At 39.3% G+C, this 18321-nt stretch overlaps 3 protein-coding genes and 1 non-coding gene across 4 annotated transcripts; 1 reads left to right on the top strand and 3 right to left on the bottom strand.

The window, feature by feature from the left end:
* Positions 1-122: 122 nt before the first annotated feature.
* LOC140773051 (metal tolerance protein 4-like) lies at positions 123-4021 on the bottom strand. Its single transcript, XM_073115389.1, has 7 exons — positions 3699-4021; positions 2981-3153; positions 2687-2885; positions 2159-2337; positions 1922-2072; positions 1111-1244; positions 123-501 (listed from the first exon to the last, which is right to left on the bottom strand). The coding sequence occupies exons 1-7, from the start codon at positions 3910-3912 to the stop codon at positions 322-324; spliced, it is 1230 nt and encodes a 409-aa protein (XP_072971490.1). The 5' UTR covers positions 3913-4021; the 3' UTR covers positions 123-321.
* Positions 4022-5630: 1609 nt separating this feature from the next.
* Positions 5631-5712, bottom strand: TRNAS-GCU (transfer RNA serine (anticodon GCU)). The gene has a single exon. It is a non-coding gene; the product is annotated as a tRNA-Ser (tRNA).
* Positions 5713-5782: 70 nt separating this feature from the next.
* On the top strand, positions 5783-8622 carry LOC140773857 (uncharacterized). Its single transcript, XM_073116628.1, has 2 exons — positions 5783-6653; positions 8382-8622. The coding sequence occupies exon 1, from the start codon at positions 5873-5875 to the stop codon at positions 6572-6574; it is 702 nt and encodes a 233-aa protein (XP_072972729.1). The 5' UTR covers positions 5783-5872; the 3' UTR covers positions 6575-6653; positions 8382-8622.
* Positions 8623-15167: 6545 nt separating this feature from the next.
* On the bottom strand, positions 15168-17680 carry LOC140774803 (peroxidase 15-like). The gene is made up of 4 exons (XM_073117931.1): positions 17409-17680; positions 17111-17302; positions 15953-16115; positions 15168-15850 (listed from the first exon to the last, which is right to left on the bottom strand). The coding sequence occupies exons 1-4, from the start codon at positions 17622-17624 to the stop codon at positions 15381-15383; spliced, it is 1041 nt and encodes a 346-aa protein (XP_072974032.1). The 5' UTR covers positions 17625-17680; the 3' UTR covers positions 15168-15380.
* Between the last annotated feature and the right edge of the window lie 641 nt (positions 17681-18321).

Raw genomic sequence — 18321 nt, 5'->3', positions numbered from 1 at the left:
AGTCCAACAACCGTCGGCTTCCCGAACATAGGTTTGGCCAAGTTGCGTCCACGATCCGTCGTACAGTAGGGCCCCAAATTTTTGCATAGCCAGAGTAGACATCTCAAGTGCACATGACAATCTGAGAAAAAGGCGCAACCGCGTATTAAATTATCTACCAGAATTCGCAACATATGACACGGGACCTAGTACGTATGTAAATCAATCTTCACGATCAATCTTGATTAGAAAAAAAGAAAAAGAAAAGAGAGATTTCTTGAGGGTAGAAGACAAGATGATAACAAGAAATGTGAATTCATAGAAGGGCAAGAGAAATGGAGCTCAAGGCTGGCTGCTCGGCAGTTTGCTAAGAATCGAATGTTCCGGCTTGTGGTCACATTCAAAATCAAGATGAACAAAAGCTCGCTCTACTTCTGGAAGTTCCTCAATCTTTATCTGCAGTGACTCGCCAATTGCATGTGCTTCTTTCAGTGGCAAGTTTTCAGGAAGTTCGATGTCAACCTGTCATTACAAACACGTTATAACGATATATAGTGATCAGTATACTCGTGCTTTTGTAGTCAAACCACTGTCTTTTTTTTTCCTCTGTTAGAAAAGAAGAAGAAGAAAAAAGTGAAGGCCTTAAAAGCATTTCTAGTGCAGCTGACGACATGCCAAAACTACTTCACAAAATTCCTAAGCATTACTATCTTTATGTCAATGACTTAACCGAAAATGAACTGGCAGGAAAGAAATTATCAGAGACAAGTATTCTGAAACATGTTATCCTTTCTATGTTTGTGTTATCGCAAGTACCTGAAAAAATGAAGATAATGCAAAGCCCGTAAATAGATTATAGATTACCAACACATCTTTTAACATACTCTGGTAATTAAATATTAAGGCCCAAGACACTAGCGATGGTGAAGATATGAACATCCTTAACTTAGGTAATCTCAACAAAAGCTAAATTCGTGAAAGTCTTACAAGCTCAAGAAAAGGTTAATCAGATTGCTTGAGAACTGCTCCTTTGTATTCAACTATTATATTAAAGAGAAGAAACTAGTAACTGGACTAATAGATGAAATAAAACCATAGCGCTGTAGTACAGAGAAAAAACTAGAAGCAGACCTCGACGAAATAAAGTACTCCAAAAGTATAAGCTCGAACTGTGTCAACACGCTTAATCTGAGAATCATGCCTTATAACAAGGTATGTTAATTTCTGTAGCATTTCCGGAGGAGCTGACTGACCAACGAGTGATACTGCCTCATGCACAAACGGAAGAACAAGAACTTGATCAATAAAAAATGTACAGTTTAATAAACTAATTGATGTATGCGTAGATCTAAAGTTTTTTAAAGTTTCAAATGAAACAGTCTACGACCTTTCTGTCAAAAAAATAATAAATAAATAGATAAAATAAACAAACTGATATAGAGGAGAAAGTTAAGGTACAAATTAGGTCCATAGATGTGGAAAATGGTGCTAATAAACTTCCATCGAAACTAGGAAATTTATAACCAAAAGGCTATAAAAAAAATTATTCTTTTTACTTTTGTGACATTCAACCTTCATAAGTCTTTGCGATAAAAAAAACACTGATGAGAGAGAGAGATGGGTGGAAAGTTCAATATACATTTTGATAAGCCGTGGTGCTTGACATTTTTATTTAAACTTGTTTATTAATTCCTTTCCTTGCCTAATAATCAAGTTCCTATTTAAAATAAGTTATTCTGATTAAGAAATTATTGATCAAAACTATTTGCAATGAATTCTGCAGACTTTCTTGGAAGTCAATGATAGCTTTAAAAGAATAGCTGAAAGCCTGGGGCAGTTGAAATAAGATATAGCAAGCTGGAGGAAATATTTAATCTAAGTCTATGGTCAATTGAATTAGATTGAAATAAAGAAAGCTCATGAGGAAATAAAAGACAATAACCTGCATTTTCCCAGACAGTTCCAGACCAGTTTAAAATTGTATAAAGTGCAAGAACGATGGCTCCAGCTGGGTCAATCCACCAGTAAAATTTGTCACCAAGAATCGCAGCAGCTAGGCCTAAAACATTTGTCACGACATCGAAGTAATGATCCTGGACAATATCAAATAGGAAGGAATGACAACTTCATTTTCAATATATCCATCTGATCCTCAAGCTAAGAGCATCAGAAGAATTACCTTAGCATAGGCACGAACAATCTTATTGCCGGAGGTTCGGCAATAAAGCCAGAGAGCCAGTTTTACCACCGTTGCGAATAACATTATTGAGTACAGCCACATCAGTTGTGTTAAGGTCATCCTGGCAGGGGCCTCATTCTCTATCAAACGTTCAAGGGCTTGAACCAGAACTTGGAATCCTGTTAGATTCAGAAATCATCTCAATTTAATTCAAATTTTAAGGTTTACTTTTTATCCCTAGGCAGTAATGAGTTTATTTATATTAGTTTCAACTTTCAAGTTCTCTTCTGTCTAAGAAATGCATCTATTCATAAGATAATTTCCACAATTTAGATGGCAAATAGACCAAAGCAACACAATATTTTAGAAGATGTAATCTGCCACTACAATTGGTAGCAATATTCTCTTTTTCGATGTAGCAACCAAACAACAAATTAATCAACAGTCTTTATCAACATGAATGACTGCTAGAATTATAAGGGTTAGAAATTTTCCAGCTGAACTACCAGATGGAGAAGAAAGAGGTACCTAAAGTAGCCATAACAGCAGCAAATACAATTATCCCTACTGGTTGCACACGCAACTTGCCAATGGGATACTTGTAGACATTTATATTCTTCATTGAAAGATGTGTAAACCAAAGAATGCCACCGGCCATAAGATCCAACAAGGAGTCAAGTGTTGAGGCAGCAATAGCAATGGATCCACTTCTTATAGTGGCATAGATCTGTGAGTTGGAATACCCACCAAATTAAATCGAACAAGATCACATGACTATCTCATAAGTTCAATCAATAAGGTAGGAGCACAAGAATAAGTTACCTTCAAGGCCAACAGAGCAATGTTGGCATAGTTTGATATCCTCATGGCAAATTCACTCTGTCTTTGCTCTTCAAGATCTTGGGCTTCATCAATTTCATTTGATAGATTTAATGAGTCAACTTCCTCAAAGGATCTCAGGGTTGCAAACTGTTTCTCATAGTATTCTTTCTCTCCTGGAAAAGATATCACTTATGAGAAGATAAATATCAATTCAACAAAATCTTGTGTTGGTCATACAGAAGTTCATCATAACAATTAGAGATAAAGAACAATGAAGAACTACCCTAAAAAAGGATGGCAACGTGAGAGATTATGTTACGATAAACAAGGAGGAAAAGAAGAAGTCAGAATAATGCAAAATTGAAACTAATATTTGCAAATTTTACTCTAACATCTCAAAGACATAGGCTGCAGAGGTAGTGCCATTGAACCAACTTTTAGCTCTGAGATGATGAAAAAGTTCGAATCATTCGATACCTATACTACTCAACCAGAACAGACTCAAATGAATTGATCCGAATAATAAACAAAACTATAAATAATGCAAAAAATATCATCCATAAACACGATAAAATATGAGATCAAGATCAAGAATAGCATCCCCTTCATCATCCAACAGATCAATCTAAAATCAATCACTAAACGAATAAAGACCCAAAATAATCACAAAAAATCAATCCTAGACCTGGAAGAGTGTGCATCTCGATGCGCAAGTTACCTTCCATCAAGCCTTTGGTCCGGGATACGTCGATTAGGAAGGGCTTCTCCGGGTCAATCCCATCCATCACCTTCTCCGGCAACCTCGACAAAAACTCCCCCCGCATTGACCCCACGGAGTACCTCCGCCGCGGAACCGCCTGACGATCGTCGCCGGCACCTCTCCTTTCCCCAAGAAGCGGCTCCCTCGTCTCTAACCCTCCACCCTCTTCCATCTCTCTTTCTCTCTATAAAAGTAAGAGCTAATACTAAGAAGAAGAATAGAGAGCTCCAAATGGGAGGTATCAGGGATGATGGATGGATGGATATCACAACTCACAAGACTTCTACGCCTTCCTCTGCTTGCCGTCCTCTTCTCTTCCCTATTGTTATAGTCACGCCTTTTTTTTTCCTTCGTCCGTTACACTACATTACAGAATATGGTTGGTGGGTTCATCAGACGTGGGAATAAGAAAAGGAAGGGTAGGATTAGTACTAGCGGTTGGATCCTCGGGATTCGGGTCTGACCTGACCACCCGATAATAGAATCGAATTAAACCTTGCCGCCTCGGCTTCCAACAAGAGGCGGCAATTGTGCGGAGTCAACCCGATAAGCTTCCTTAATTGGGTTCGGATCCAAAATGACAGATCCGATTCCGATACTGCCCGAGTCACACACTATCGATTTCCTTTTGGAGCCGAACTCTTAATTGCTATTAGTTAGTTTACGTACAAGAATGGGGCCATTGGTTCTTGTCTCAATAAATGTGTGTAATTGCCCGCATGGCATAGTAGTCCTCGCAAAATTATTGAGAACCAGAAGAGCATGTGATTCCTTCAAGGTGAGGACAATAAATCTTTCAAAGTGGATATCACTTCACAGTTTGGACTATATGTATTGGATTTGAGAGAGTATAATTGCATTAGCGTCGTACTCAATGAAAGGAGGACTATAGGATTTGGGAGAGAAGATGTTTGGCAAGAGACTTAGCATAATAATGCAAGAGCTATAGGAAGCTCAAAGAATTCGATTAAAGCAGCTAAAATATTCAAATGTTAGTGATTGAGAAGGAGACTGGACTAATCAGGATGCCATGTATCAAGAATTTCATATTCCCAAATTTTGCTATCAATAATTCAGGACTGAAATTTTCACTTAAAGAATTATTATTATTATTATTATTATTATTATTTAAAAAAATTTGTAAGCTTTATAAAAGAGAAGCTTTTTTTGGGGGCACTTAAGTGTCTAGATAGCTTAATTTACTAGCTTAAATAATTCTCATATAATATTTGTAACTTAAAATGATGATACTTTAATATATGTCTCACACTTGATTGCTACGTAATAAATAACATTATAGAAAAGTATAAATTCAAGAATAGAGATCGACTATAGTAATAAAGGCAAGACTTAAATGGATTCGTACGCACATGGGCCTTAAGTCGGTCTTTGGTTAGTTATATTATAATTATACGTAACTCTATAAACATCCGAGGAGGAGAGAAACAAGAATGACTGAGGGAAAAAGAAAGGAGGAGGTGGAAGGAGAATAAGGAAACCTAACAAAGAGCAAAAGGGAGGCAGTAAAATTGTCCAATTGGGAGTAATTTTTGAACAAAACATGCGATTCATGCCTATTCTCTGCGCATTTTGGCCTGTTCTTGGTACTAAGTATCTTGAACGATCTCTCTTACAAAAGTCTATTGCCGTTGTCCTTGTGATGAATCTGGCAGGTTAATATATAGCTCATCTTTCAAGTAAACGTGCACGGCAAAATTACTGCAATGGTTACAGAACAGTACTTCAAAATCTTTATAGAAGGCAGTGAGAATATCTAAATGCATCCTACTTTTCCAATCAATTCTGGTTATGCAAATATAACCATTTTGATTTGCAGATACATCCTAAAAGAGGATTTATGGAAAAAAATATATTAAACTGCAACGTAAACGTCGCCTGAGAGATTCGAACTCTCGCGGGGAAACCCCATGTACTTAGCAGGCACACGCCTTAACCACTCGGCCAAAGCGACGTTGTAGGATTATTTCCTACATAGACAATTTAACAGTTTCACGTGAAATTCTATTAAACCCAACCACTAGCTGAGAGCTCGGAGGTCGCGTTACAATTCGAAGGAAGAAGGCGAGAACGAGGAATTCCATCGTACTCCTACCTCCATCCAATTACCCCTCATGTCGTCACCGTCACCGGTCGGTCCCAACCCGGCTGACCATGGCCGCCGCATGACCTTCTGGTGCAACGACTGCCAGGCGGCGGTCGCCCTCCCTCAGTCCTTCCCTCCGCCGCACTACTGTCCCGCCTGCCTCGGCTCCTCCCTCGAATCCCTCGACGGCGATACCCCTTCCCTACCCGACGACGACTCCTTCCTCGGCTCCGCATCCGAATCCGAACTCGATTACGAATCCGAAACAGATAACGACGACGACGTCCCGGAATATTCGGAAGCTCTCGACGCCGCCGACCCCTCCCTCGCCCCCGCTCCCGAATCAGCCATCGACGCCCTCCCCATCGTCGCTGTCTCTGACCCCTCGCAGCTCTGCGCCGTCTGCGCCGACGTCTTCGAGGCCACCGCCGACGCGCGGCGGCTCCCGTGCGGGCACGTGTACCACTATGACTGCGTAGTGCCGTGGCTGCTCCGCCGCAACTCCTGCCCGCTCTGCCGCGCGCCGCTGCCTGAGGAGGGCGGCGACGACGAGGACCGGCGTGCCACTTTGGAGTTGCTCCGGGAGGTGGCAAGAAGAAGGATCGTGATCTACCTCTCGCAATCGCAGCACCGTCCTCCTCCTCCGCCTCCGCCTCCGCCTCCGCCGCCGGAGACTGGGGATGGTAGTCGAGTAGTACCTGGTGGAGGATCCGATGATCGGCGGAGGTAGTGGAGAAAGGTTAATAGATTTGGAAAGAAAAGGAGGAGTTTTGGGAAATTCTCTTCTTTGATTCTTCGAATCATATGAGGTACGGCATAAGAATCCTAGAATTGGTTATGTCCTTTTTGATTTTATGTTTAGAGGTTTCGATTATGAGATAGGGAAATGAGAAGAAAGGAAAGGTGAGATTTTTATAAGCTATTTGTTTTCAGCTATTGAAGCTGATATAATTTCAGAGTCCTTCGAATCATAGATTTAGAATCGCAGCAAATTAAGCTATTCTAGGTGTGTAGCTAACTCGTGTTATTCTTCATTAGAAACCCAGAAAGAGTATTCCGAACCATACCTTGAGCAGTAGAACTCTATTTTCTAGTAATTCTGAGAATTGACAGTAATAACAGATAACACTTTTTATGTCATCAAAGTTTGACCTTTTGGAGTTTAAATATGTAGGGAGGATGTGTCGTGTAGCTATCTATTAGTGGTGATGACATGCTAGATGTTCGTATGTTAAGGAGATGATAAAGATTCTGGCACGTTATGGTTTATGGGATACTATTGTTTCTGCTTGTATCTTTCATAAAGAGAAAATCTCAATTGGAATATATTTGATTTCTCACATAACTTTAGTAAATGGATAAGTTTACTTACGGTAATACTTGTGTATTGTAATTACTGTTAGTTAATTTAGTGTGTTTGTACATTTTGATAAGAAATGGTCATATGAGCAAGCTAATGATTGTCAATTTGTTCTCTTCTGACAAATTGACCAGTGATAACTGTAGAGTTTCAGTAAAGTTTTGTTTTCTTTTGCACTAGAAGACTTCTGAATTTCATGTTTTCTTCACACGCTTTCTCCGTGATGGCAAATTTCAGAGAACACATTATTAACAACTTCAGAGCCCTTTTAAAATGTTTTTCGCATGCTTGTTTGCAGATATTGGATGTCTTTCTCATATAACCTTTTGCAGCTTCTTTTTTTTTTGGTCAAATGTTTTTATATATACTCAACTTCTTATTATCAACCTTGTTACTTGTTTAACCAAACTACTATCACCTGTATGCTTTCAAGAAGTCTAATATCTGATGAGGATATCTATATTTATCTGTAACTTAGTCTTCTTTCCTGTATGCCAGAATTTTATGGCTAAAAGTATTTTGAAAGGTTTATTGCTGATCGTGTGAATCTAAAAATCCAACAATATAATTGTGTTATTAATTTTCAACATCACAATTATTTCATTATTATAAGAAGGTTAATTAAAGTCCATGAATCATAAACCATGATGTGGTGTCAAGTCAGTTAAAAGGCCTTTGCAAAATGTTCCTGGCTTCAAACTCAAGTTGCATAGTTCTTTGTCATTAGGAACATATATTAGCTTTTCATGTGTTACATAGTTGATTTTGTTATCTTCCAGTCATCATATGTCTATTAACTTTTAGGAATTTATATATTGAGATGCATCTGTAGCTGAGAAATGCTACCTTTCAGATCTAAGCACCTTTTGGATGTTAAGTTTCCTGTTACAACACTTGCATTGCTGTCCTCTTCTTCTAACTCATACCTCTTATTGAATACTTTACGACCGGAACTGAGGACTGGTTAAATATTTTGTTCTTTAGTCTGAGAAATTGTTACAATATTTCATTGTCGTCGTTGCAGCTGCTATGCGATTCACTGATCAATCATTACCTGTTCTTTATTTAGCTCCAGTCACATTTTATTCTATAGCTGCTATGTGATTCCACCATTCTTTCAGACACTCTTTGCTCTTTTAATCTTGCTACTGATATACTCTATCTTGTCTGCCTACAGATTTTGCTCTTGTTCAGAGAGAAGAAAGCCATTCCCCTTTTGCTATGGAGGATCAAGTTCATAGCGTAATTCAAAATAATACATAGAGGATGTATGTGGTTGTTAACTTGTATCTAAACTGATAATCTTGTTGAGTTCGTCCTGCATCTTAATTTTGGTCTGTCCATTTAGAATGAGTACTACATGGGTGTTCTTCTCTTTGTGACCCCAGTATGCAATCTACTGATCTTGTTGTTGTCTAGTTTACTCTGGAAAAAAGAGCCTACTAGTGTTGCATTCCCAGTATTTAATACACGTCCTATCATTTCAAAAGAAGAACCGAACCAACTAGATCGCACGGCAGACTTGGCCGAGTTCCAGCAGGAATATCTCTGAAATATGGAATGAAAAGAGACCTCCTTTCCTCAATATTCCTCAAAATCAATATATATTATCCCACCATTCTCTCTTTCCAAAATTTAATCTCTTCATTCCTGAGCTATGCTGCCCGAGTGGGAGCTTGATGAGCTTCTTGCAGTGAAACACTACCACCCTCAAGCGGCATTTGTCGGCCGTGCCGTAACCGTTGGCGCTCACTGATCGCCGTCGCCGCTCTCTGATCGCCACCGCAGTCACGGCAACGGCGATGGCGACGGCAATTAGCGAGCGGCGATAACAATCGATAACGGATAGCTCGACAACGAGATCGACGGCGAGTGACAAAATTATTAGAAGAGGTGCCGTGCGGCACCCCTTGTGTCTGCACGACCATCCATGATTCAGATATATAAACTTGACGACCAATGCATGCGAAAAAGACCGGCAGGGATCTTCAAGAGGGCCTTATTATTGAAGGAGCTGGGTCCTTAATTCTAGGGGATTTATTAAGTTTGTTGTTTACTTAGTTATGCATCTCAGTTTGTTCAAATAAATCCCTGATATCCAGGAAGTAGTTCGCAACTGTTTTTTTTAATTCAAATGCACATATCGTGTGCTGTTGTTTAGGCTAAACATTAGGAATTGTATGGCTATTTAATGCCAAACTAATTTTAATAATAAACAATTTTCATTCTGAGATTCTACATTTGGTATCAGAGCCAGCGAAAAGGAAAGCCGCAGCTTTCTTGAGTGATACATAAAAGATGAGTGAAGAGAAGATGAAGCTTCCTCACTTTGATGGTCATTATGACCACTGGAGTGAACTGATGGAAAACCTTTTGAGAGCAAAAGGACTATGGAGCCTGGCGGAGAATGGTTTTGTAGAACCAACAGCTAGTATGATGCTCACTGATACACAGAGAGCACAGCTTGAAGATGCAAGGATGAAAGATCACAAAGTAAAACATTATCTTTATCAAGCAATTGACAGAGTAACATTTGAGCAAATTCTTGATAGGCGCACGGCAAAGATTGTGTGGGATTCCATGAAAAAAAAATTTGGAGGAAATGATCGTGTTAAAAGGTCACTCCTTCAAAAACTAAGGAGAGATTTTGAAGTACTGGAAATGAAGGAGAATGAAAATGTCTCCGAGTATTTTGTCAAAGTCATGTCAATAACTAATCAGATGAGAAGCAATGGAGAGGAAATGCCGGATTCAAAGGTGGTTGAAAAGATTTTAAGAACCCTCACAGAAAGGTTCACTTATGTTGTGATATCCATAGAAGAATCCAAAGATATTGAGACAATCTCAATTGATGAACTGCAAAGCTCTCTTGTAGTTCATGAGCAAAAATTTCAGAGACATGATCGAGGAGAAGATCAAGCCCTAAAAGTGAGCCAAATGGAGAGTTCTAGAGGTCGTGGAAGGACAACTATGAGAGGAAGAGGACGAGGACGAGGTCGAGGTAGAAGCTTCTTCAATAAGGCAACTATAGAATGTTATAAATGTCACAACTTGGGACATTTTCAATATGAATGCCCAATGTGGAACAAAGAAGTCAACTTCGCTGAGTTTGATGAAGACGAAGAGCTTCTTTTAATGGCATTGGTGGAGGAACAGAAAGCAAGGAGGAATGATGTCTGGTTCTTGGATTCTGGTTGCTCTAATCACATGTGTGGAGACAAAGCTATGTTTTCAAGCTTAAATGAAAATTTTAAACATTCAGTTAAGCTTGGAAATAACACTAGAATGGAAGTGGCCGGAAAAGGGAATGTTAAATTGGTATTCAATAATGCTGGCTATGTGATTAGTGATGTGTATTTTGTTCCCGAGCTCAAGAGCAACCTCTTGAGTATAGGACAACTCCAGGAGAAAGAATTAACAATCCTAATTCAAGGAGGAATATGTCAAATCTTTCACCCAGTAAGAGGATTAATTGGTCAAAGCAAAATGAGTTCAAACAGGATGTTCATACTGGTAGCTCAAGCTCATTCATCTCCAAAAGCACAATTTGTAAACTGTTTGCACACAAGCTCCATGGATCTACCTCAACTTTGGCATGAAAGATACGGTCACCTAAGTTATAAAGGTCTAAAGACATTGCAAGACAAGAAAATGGTGCGAGGTTTGCCACAGTTTGAAGCATCAAATAACATCTGCACAGATTGCATGGTTGGCAAGCAACATAGGAATGCCATTCCCAAGCAAAGTACCTGGAGAGCAAAAGAAGTCTTGGAGCTCATACACTCAGACATATGTGGTCCAATTAGTCCTACATCCAACAGTGGTAAAAGGTACACTCTATGCTTTATAGATGATTTTAGTCGTAAAGCATGGGTGTATTTGCTTATTAAAAAGGCTGAGGCCTTTAATTGCTTCAAAATATTTAAAAAATTGGTTGAGAAGGAAACAGGAAAGCTGATCAAGAGCATAAGGACAGATCGAGGAGGTGAATTCACTTCCCATGAATTCAATGACTATTGCAAGGAGCATGGAATTCAGAGACAGTTAACAACTCCCTATACGCCGCAGCAAAATGGTGTAGCTGAGCGCAAGAACAGGACTGTCATGAACATGGTGAGATCCATGCTATGTGCAAAGAAAATTCCCAAGACTTTTTGGCCAGAAGCTGTAAATTGGACCTTCTATGTCCTCAATAGATGCCCTACACTGGCAGTCAAGAATATCACACCACAAGAGGCTTGGAGTGGAGTTAAGCCCTCGGTGGAACATTTTCGAGTTTGGGGATGCATTGCTCATGTCTACATACCTGACACTCAGAGAGGTAAACTCGATGACAAAAGCTTTACTTGTATTCTTTTGGGAGTTAGTGAGGAATCTAAAGGCTATAGACTATTTGATCCAAGAACTAAGAGAGTGGTAGTAAGTAAAGATGTGGTTTTTGAAGAGAATAAGCTATGGGATTGGGGAGAGAATAATGTAGAACAAACTAGTGTAGAGCTAGTTTGGGGTGATGATGAAATAAGTGAAGGAGAAGAGGTCTTTGAGGGTGTAAATTGGAATAATGGTGGTGCACAGGAAGACTTGGATGCAGCTATAGAGACAGTTGCAGAAGCAAGGGAGGGACGAGCACGTAGAACACCTTCTTACCTTAGTGACTATGTCACTGGTGAAGAATTGTCAGAAGATGAAGATGAGGCTAATATGATGGAGCTGGATTTCATGAAGCTTGACACGTGTGATCCATTTGAGCTGAATTTGGTGGAGTTTGACACATGTGATCCACTGACATTTGAGGAAGCACAAAAGAACAAAAAGTGGAGAATAGCCATGGATGCAGAAATTGAAGCAATTGAAAGGAATCAAACTTGGAAGCTGACCGAGTTACCAAAGGGAGGTAAATGCATTGGTGTCAAATGGATTTACAAAACTAAACTTAATGAACTTGGAGAGGTGGATAAGTTCAAAGCTCGATTGGTGGCAAAAGGGTACTCTCAAAAGTATGGAGTTGACTATACAGAGGTATATGCACCAGTGGCTCGAATGGACACAGTGAGAATGGTCATTGCTTTGGCAGCTCAGAATGGATGGGAGATCTTCCAACTTGATGTCAAGTCAGCATTTCTGCATGGAGATTTGCAAGAGGATGTCTACATTGAACAACCAAAAGGGTATGTGATCAAGGGCAGTGAACATAAGGTTTATAAACTTCACAAGGCTCTGTACGGACTAAAACAAGCACCTAGGGCTTGGTTCAGTCGTATTGAAACCTATTTCATCAAAGAAGGCTTTCGGAGGAGTCAAAATGAGCATACATTATTCTTTAAAGGAAACAGTGAAGGTAGATTTCTCATTGTCAGTATTTATGTTGATGACCTTATTTATACTGGTAATGATATTTTGTTGATGAAAAAATTTAAAACTTCAATGCAAAGGGAGTTTGACATGTCCGATCTTGGGAAGATGAGATTTTTTCTTGGAATAGAAGTAATGCAGACACTTGATGGCATTCACATTTGCCAACATAAGTATGCTATTGACATTTTGAAACGTTTTGGAATGGAAGACTGCAATCCTGTATGTAATCCCATTGTTCCAGGGTGCAAATTGAGTTGTGATGAAGAGGGAGAAAAGGTTGATGAAACACTCTACAAACAAATGATTGGAAGCTTAATGTATATCACTTCCACTCGGCCAGATCTGCAATTTGTTGTGAGTCTTATTAGTCGTTTCATGTCCAGACCAACCAGGGCACACCATCAGGCAGCCAAGAGGGTGTTAAGATACTTAAAAGGAACTCTAGATTATGGGATATGGTATAAGCGTGGAGGTACAAAAGATCTGAAGGTGTTCACAGATAGTGACTATGCAGGAGATATTGATAGGAGGAAGAGCACCTCAGGCTACACATTCTTGTTAAGTGATGGGGCAGTAGCCTGGTCCTCAAAGAAGCAAGCCATTGTTACACTTTCCACAACAGAAGCTGAATACATTGCAGCTGTGGCTTGTGCTTGTCAAGCTATTTGGATGAGAAGAGTTCTGAAGGAACTAGGTTATGCATTGGAAGAAAGCACCAATATCCTGTGTGACAACACCTCAGCAATAAAATTGTCTAAGAATCCAGTGTTTCATGGTAGATGTAAGCACATTGATGTGCGGTTCCATTTCTTGCGAGATTTGGTTAATAACGGCGTGATCAAGTTGGAGCATTGTGGAACACAAGATCAAATAGCTGACATTTTTACGAAGCCATTGAAACTTGTCACATTCCAGAAGCTTCGCACACAACTTGGAGTCTGTTCAGCATCAAGTAAACTAATCAGTGATACACAGATTAATTTAAGGGAGGGATTGAAGGAGCTGGGTCCTTAATTCTAGGGGATTTATTAAGTTTGTTGTTTACTTAGTTATGCATCTCAGTTTGTTCAAATAAATCCCTGATATCCAGGAAGTAGTTCGCAACTGTTTTTTTAATTCAAATGCACATATCGTGTGCTGTTGTTTAGGCTAAACATTAGGAATTGTATGGCTATTTAATGCCAAACTAATTTTAATAATAAACAATTTTCATTCTGAGATTCTACAATTATCCCGCAGCATCAAGGACGATAGATTTGGACGAGTAAAGAGAGATCTTCTTTGCTTCTACCATCCACTCAATTGTTCATCTTTCTTCCGTAGTCAGTAGCTATCCACAGGTCATCATGCATCTTAATTAACACAGCGATCTCCTATTTCGTTAGTCTCCAACACTGCCCCTTGTCGTGAGCGTCTTCGAACCCATCGATTACTACCTGCCTAACTTATCATAGCTTGATTATATGGAGAGCAGAGCAGGCAACAATTCATTGTCACCTGAAATTTCTGGAAGCCGGGAGCTCTTGAGCAACGCTACTACGTGGGGAATCTCCATAGAGGATAGAGCCACCTTCTTGTTGTTGTTAGAGTAAAACCTTTTGGGCGACGGACAAGCTGGCAGTGGTGCTATCTCTCCTTCCCAATAGAACAGTCCTTGAGGGGCCACCTGCCTTGTTGATAGTAAAAATTGTATATTAGAGTTCAATCTTATGTATTCTTACTTCACAAAGAAGGGACCTAACGAGCAATTAAAATTTGTAATATTATACCAAGTCTTTACTTATTACATTGACAAAGTTGTCGCAATCCAACGCTACATTTTTAGCCTTCTTTCACTGTATATATTTGAAAATAGGATGAGAAGGCAATAAAGTGATCGAGCTACTTTTCCTAACCAAGGACTATAATAGTTAATTTTCACATGTTAATTTAAAAATCATATTACTTAGAAAAAAAAATATATTAGTCAAGAAGATTTAATTTGTACCTAATTTTTGAATTACATTTTTTTTATTAAAATTTTCTCTTAAATATGATTATGATAATTATATTAGACAATTAAATTTGATCTTTAGAGATTGACTTTAATTTAAATATAATTTTTATGTCTATCTGTTATTAAATTTAATTTAAATTAATATTAAACTAATGAAAAATATATGTAAATAATAAAAAATCATTAAGAAGATGAAATTTAGTTAAACTTTTATTAATACCCTTATTCTAATATATATATATATATATATATATATATATATATTGATAAATTATTAAGATAATATAATTATTAAAAAATAATGTGCAAAATAATATATTTAAAAAATAATGTGCAAGGTGTTGAGCGATAAGAGGCTCCGGGACCTCTGCAATTATTTATGAATTGGTAATATCTTTTACATTTTTTGCATGCCCATTTTATCTTTAAAGATCCGTTATATCATTGATGAAACTTATCGATAAATAATTACTCTACAGTAAGTAGTACTACAGTACTGTACGAAAGAAGCACTTTTTTATATTCTAAAAGTCATCGCCATTGAACTGGGGAAGGTGAGAGGTGAGGTAGGCCGCCACACGAAAATTAATATCTCAAGACTAGCCTCGGAGAAGACTTAAAATTTCACGTGTGATAGTACTCAAAGGTAGCTTAGATGTGGCATGACTTCTAAACAGAGCTTTTGTGGCTCCCAAAACAGTACCAAACAGAGCTTTTGTGTTCTAGCTCAAACACTCGAGTTCTAAGAAACAGAACAACCACTCACAAATACAACTCTTCCAACTTCTTATTCAAATACTACATAAGACTCGATCACTTAACTATCTACATCGAAGCATCAAGACCCATGTCCCCTCCTGCTTTGGAATCTAAGTTCACACTCGAGTTCGTGTTCACCTGCCTGCAGTTAATCCTTATCTCCCCGCCTCCTGGCAAAGGGATATTCCCCATGTTGATCATAGACTGCACGAAGCTCTCAAAGAAGGCAGTTTGGTTGCTCGCGAAATTATTCACGAACGGCACTGTGTCCGCTCCGCTCGTCGACAGCAACTCCTGATCGGATTGGAGAAGCCCTTCGTGGTTGAGGAGGTTTGAGTAGTACTTGTTGTCGAAGGTGTCCGGAGTCGTGAGGTCAAGGTTGTTCAACACGCTGCCGTTGCCTCCCTGAGGGCAGCTCTGGTTCAAGACGGCGAGGTAGGTGGTGTTCAGGGTTGGGTCGGGGCTCGAGGTGTTGTTGAAGTTGGCCAGGCGGCCGCTGAAGAACTTGCATTGAGCTCGACCGAAGGTGTGGGCTCCTGCATGCAAGCAATTAATAGAATACGTGAGATTTATATTTTAAAAAAAATTTAGTAGAGGGATGTATATATAGTGTTGTGGTGGTTTATATGTTGGTTGACCCGAGAGAGTGACGAGATCGGTGTCGTTGAGGCCGACGGCGGCGAATTTGGCGCTGAGGTTGGCTATGGTGTCGAAGGGGCTCGGGAGGTTGCCGGCGGCGGTTATGTTCGCGACGAGGCCGTCCTTCCTGCCGAGTAGCACACTCCAGGAAGGTCCGCCTGCCTGTGTACGTAACAGCAAATTAATGCATGATGAGACTTTACATGGAGGATAAATTTTTTTAAAAAAAATCCTCTCTTTTGTTCTCTCGGAATATAGTTTTAGCTTTCATCACGAGTCAATAGTCATCCATGCGCGTTTCAATCTCGCGCGGAATAAGATGTGAATGGATCCAACATCCACACATAAAGTCTTCGTTGTGATTAAATTGAATTGAATTGAATTTTATAGTACAGATGAAGTGAAGATCGTCCTCGCGGTCTAACATAGGACTAGTCAGAGTTCCTTTTATCACAAGGAAAGATGGAGAACAGGAAACCGATTAAGGACGTACGAGGAAAATAAATAAATAGGCTGCAGGTTCTGGAAGTCAAAAAGAAGATATAAAACCAAAGAAAAAGAACAATGGAGCTGTTGAAATGGTCTAAAGATTAAGCAAAGATATTAGAATAGTGAAGTAGTTGCGAGATATTGAAAGGTGCGTGGCACCTAGCTCTTTTTAGGTCCGAAAGCTGACAAAATGTAAAGCAACATGGACTCCTCCTTATTAGTTGACCACTGATAACTATCTCTTTCCTATGCCATGAGTGCCCATATTTTACCTTACTTTCTTGTGTCTTTAGAACTGTAAAGGAACAAAGATATTAGCACGTGGTGAGCACGTTGCAAGATATTGAAAAAGAAAAAGGCAAAGTGATAGAGATCTAGTGGCATACAAAGTGTAAACTACAAGCTAGACTCTTAGACTAAAATCAAGGTACTGTAAGCGGATGTGGGGATTATTTACCGTTGTACATGTTGCGTGTTTCTGGAGAATCCAAATCCTAGTTTTGTCTACGTTTGCTTCTTCCTTTTTTATGTAGAACTACTACTATTTATTCCACTCACGTCGGGCACTCAACGGCCAGAAAAAAAAAAAAGAGAGGAAAAAGGATCGATTGTACTCAAACCTACAAGCATTTTAGTTTTATACTTACTACTAGATCTTGACGACTTACCAAGTTAACAGAAGCTTCAGCAGCGAGAGCAAGGATATCAGCACAAGAGACTGTCTGTGGGCAAGCACTCTCCACAGAAGACTTGATGCTATCAATCACCTCAAATCCCCGAACTGAGTTCTTATTCGGAACTGCATCCTTCTCAGTCTGAAAGCTGGTACTGTTGTCCAGCAAAATAGACCCATCACAACCCTGAACAGTAACACGAGTTAATATACATATATCTATATCAAATCTCTTACACAACATTGAGTTCTAAGTTTCTCTTTAATTAAAGAGAAGTAATTTGAAGGGTTACATTGATGAAGCAATCATGGAAGAAGAGTCGAGTTAGGCTCGCTAAGATGCGAGTGTCGTTGCTCTGCGCTTGCTGCACGCCGCTGCTCACGATACTTGACACATTGGGGCATGTGCTGTTGTAGAAGGAAGGGCTCAGCTGAGCTTGGGATCCATGGCAAAGGTAAACAAACAAGAGAGCTAAGGCTAGTAGAAGAGAAGTAGTACTACAAGCCATTCTAGATCTCTTCTCTTTGTCTACTCCTATGATATGGAGCAATTGTGTCTATATAAAGGCAAAGGATATGAACCTGCCTAGTTATAACCAATTAAGGCTTGACATAGGAACGCAGATTGAGGAAGAAAGCTTCTCCTGATTGGTTTTTTTTTCTTGGGTTTGAATTATCTTTACAAAGAAATGGAACTAAAGGTCTACAATGCCTTGCAAGCAAGGTATAAAGACAGCTGGACAGGGATCATATGCAGACACTGGTTGTAGGAATTCATTTACTAAAACAAGGTACGTGGCATCACTCGAATTGAAGTTGCATGCAAGTCGTACCAATTTCTATATGCACCTTCACTTGTAGAGAACTGTATTCCAGGGGCAGTTGGGCAATCTTTACATTTATTAATTAATTCATTTATGGCCACTTATTTTAAAAAAAAGGTAATAATAATTCATTTAGGACCACTGTGGCCTTGCTCGCCTTTAATGCCTCATCCAACATCCCCCGTGTCTTTTCATCTGGGTGCGGGTTGGACTATTCTTCAACGCATGTGGATGAATATACTAGAAGTCTTAGATCTTCGAGCCATATGTCATGATCTCGTTGTGTTTTGAATTTAATGATTTTTTTTAGTTGAGGAAAGGACTACTCAAATTAAGCTTAGTTTTGTTTTGGAGTAATTAAACCTTGTTGGTCAGAGTCTAC

This window comes from Typha angustifolia, chromosome 13 (genome assembly GCF_048772165.1).
Source record: "Typha angustifolia cultivar Huaian chromosome 13, ASM4877216v1, whole genome shotgun sequence".
Taxonomy (NCBI): domain Eukaryota; kingdom Viridiplantae; phylum Streptophyta; class Magnoliopsida; order Poales; family Typhaceae; genus Typha; species Typha angustifolia.
This window is presented reverse-complemented; position numbering and strand designations above follow the sequence as displayed.

Excerpts from the sequence above, each read along its gene's own strand:
- LOC140773857 (XM_073116628.1), top strand. The coding sequence starts at position 5,873 with ATGTCGTCACCGTCACCGGTCGGTCCCAACCCGGCTGACCATGGCCGC.
- LOC140773051 (XM_073115389.1), bottom strand. The coding sequence starts at position 3,912 with ATGGAAGAGGGTGGAGGGTTAGAGACGAGGGAGCCGCTTCTTGGGGAA. Across the intron at positions 3,154-3,698 it reads GACCAAAGGCTTGATGGAAG|GAGAGAAAGAATACTATGAG; the intron begins GTAACTTGCGCA and ends TATCTTTTCCAG. Across the intron at positions 2,886-2,980 it reads TTGCTCTGTTGGCCTTGAAG|ATCTATGCCACTATAAGAAG; the intron begins GTAACTTATTCT and ends TCCAACTCACAG.
- LOC140774803 (XM_073117931.1), bottom strand. The coding sequence starts at position 17,624 with ATGGCTTGTAGTACTACTTCTCTTCTACTAGCCTTAGCTCTCTTGTTT. Across the intron at positions 17,303-17,408 it reads TCCATGATTGCTTCATCAAT|GGTTGTGATGGGTCTATTTT; the intron begins GTAACCCTTCAA and ends GTTACTGTTCAG. Across the intron at positions 15,851-15,952 it reads CGATCTCGTCACTCTCTCGG|GAGCCCACACCTTCGGTCGA; the intron begins GTCAACCAACAT and ends GCTTGCATGCAG.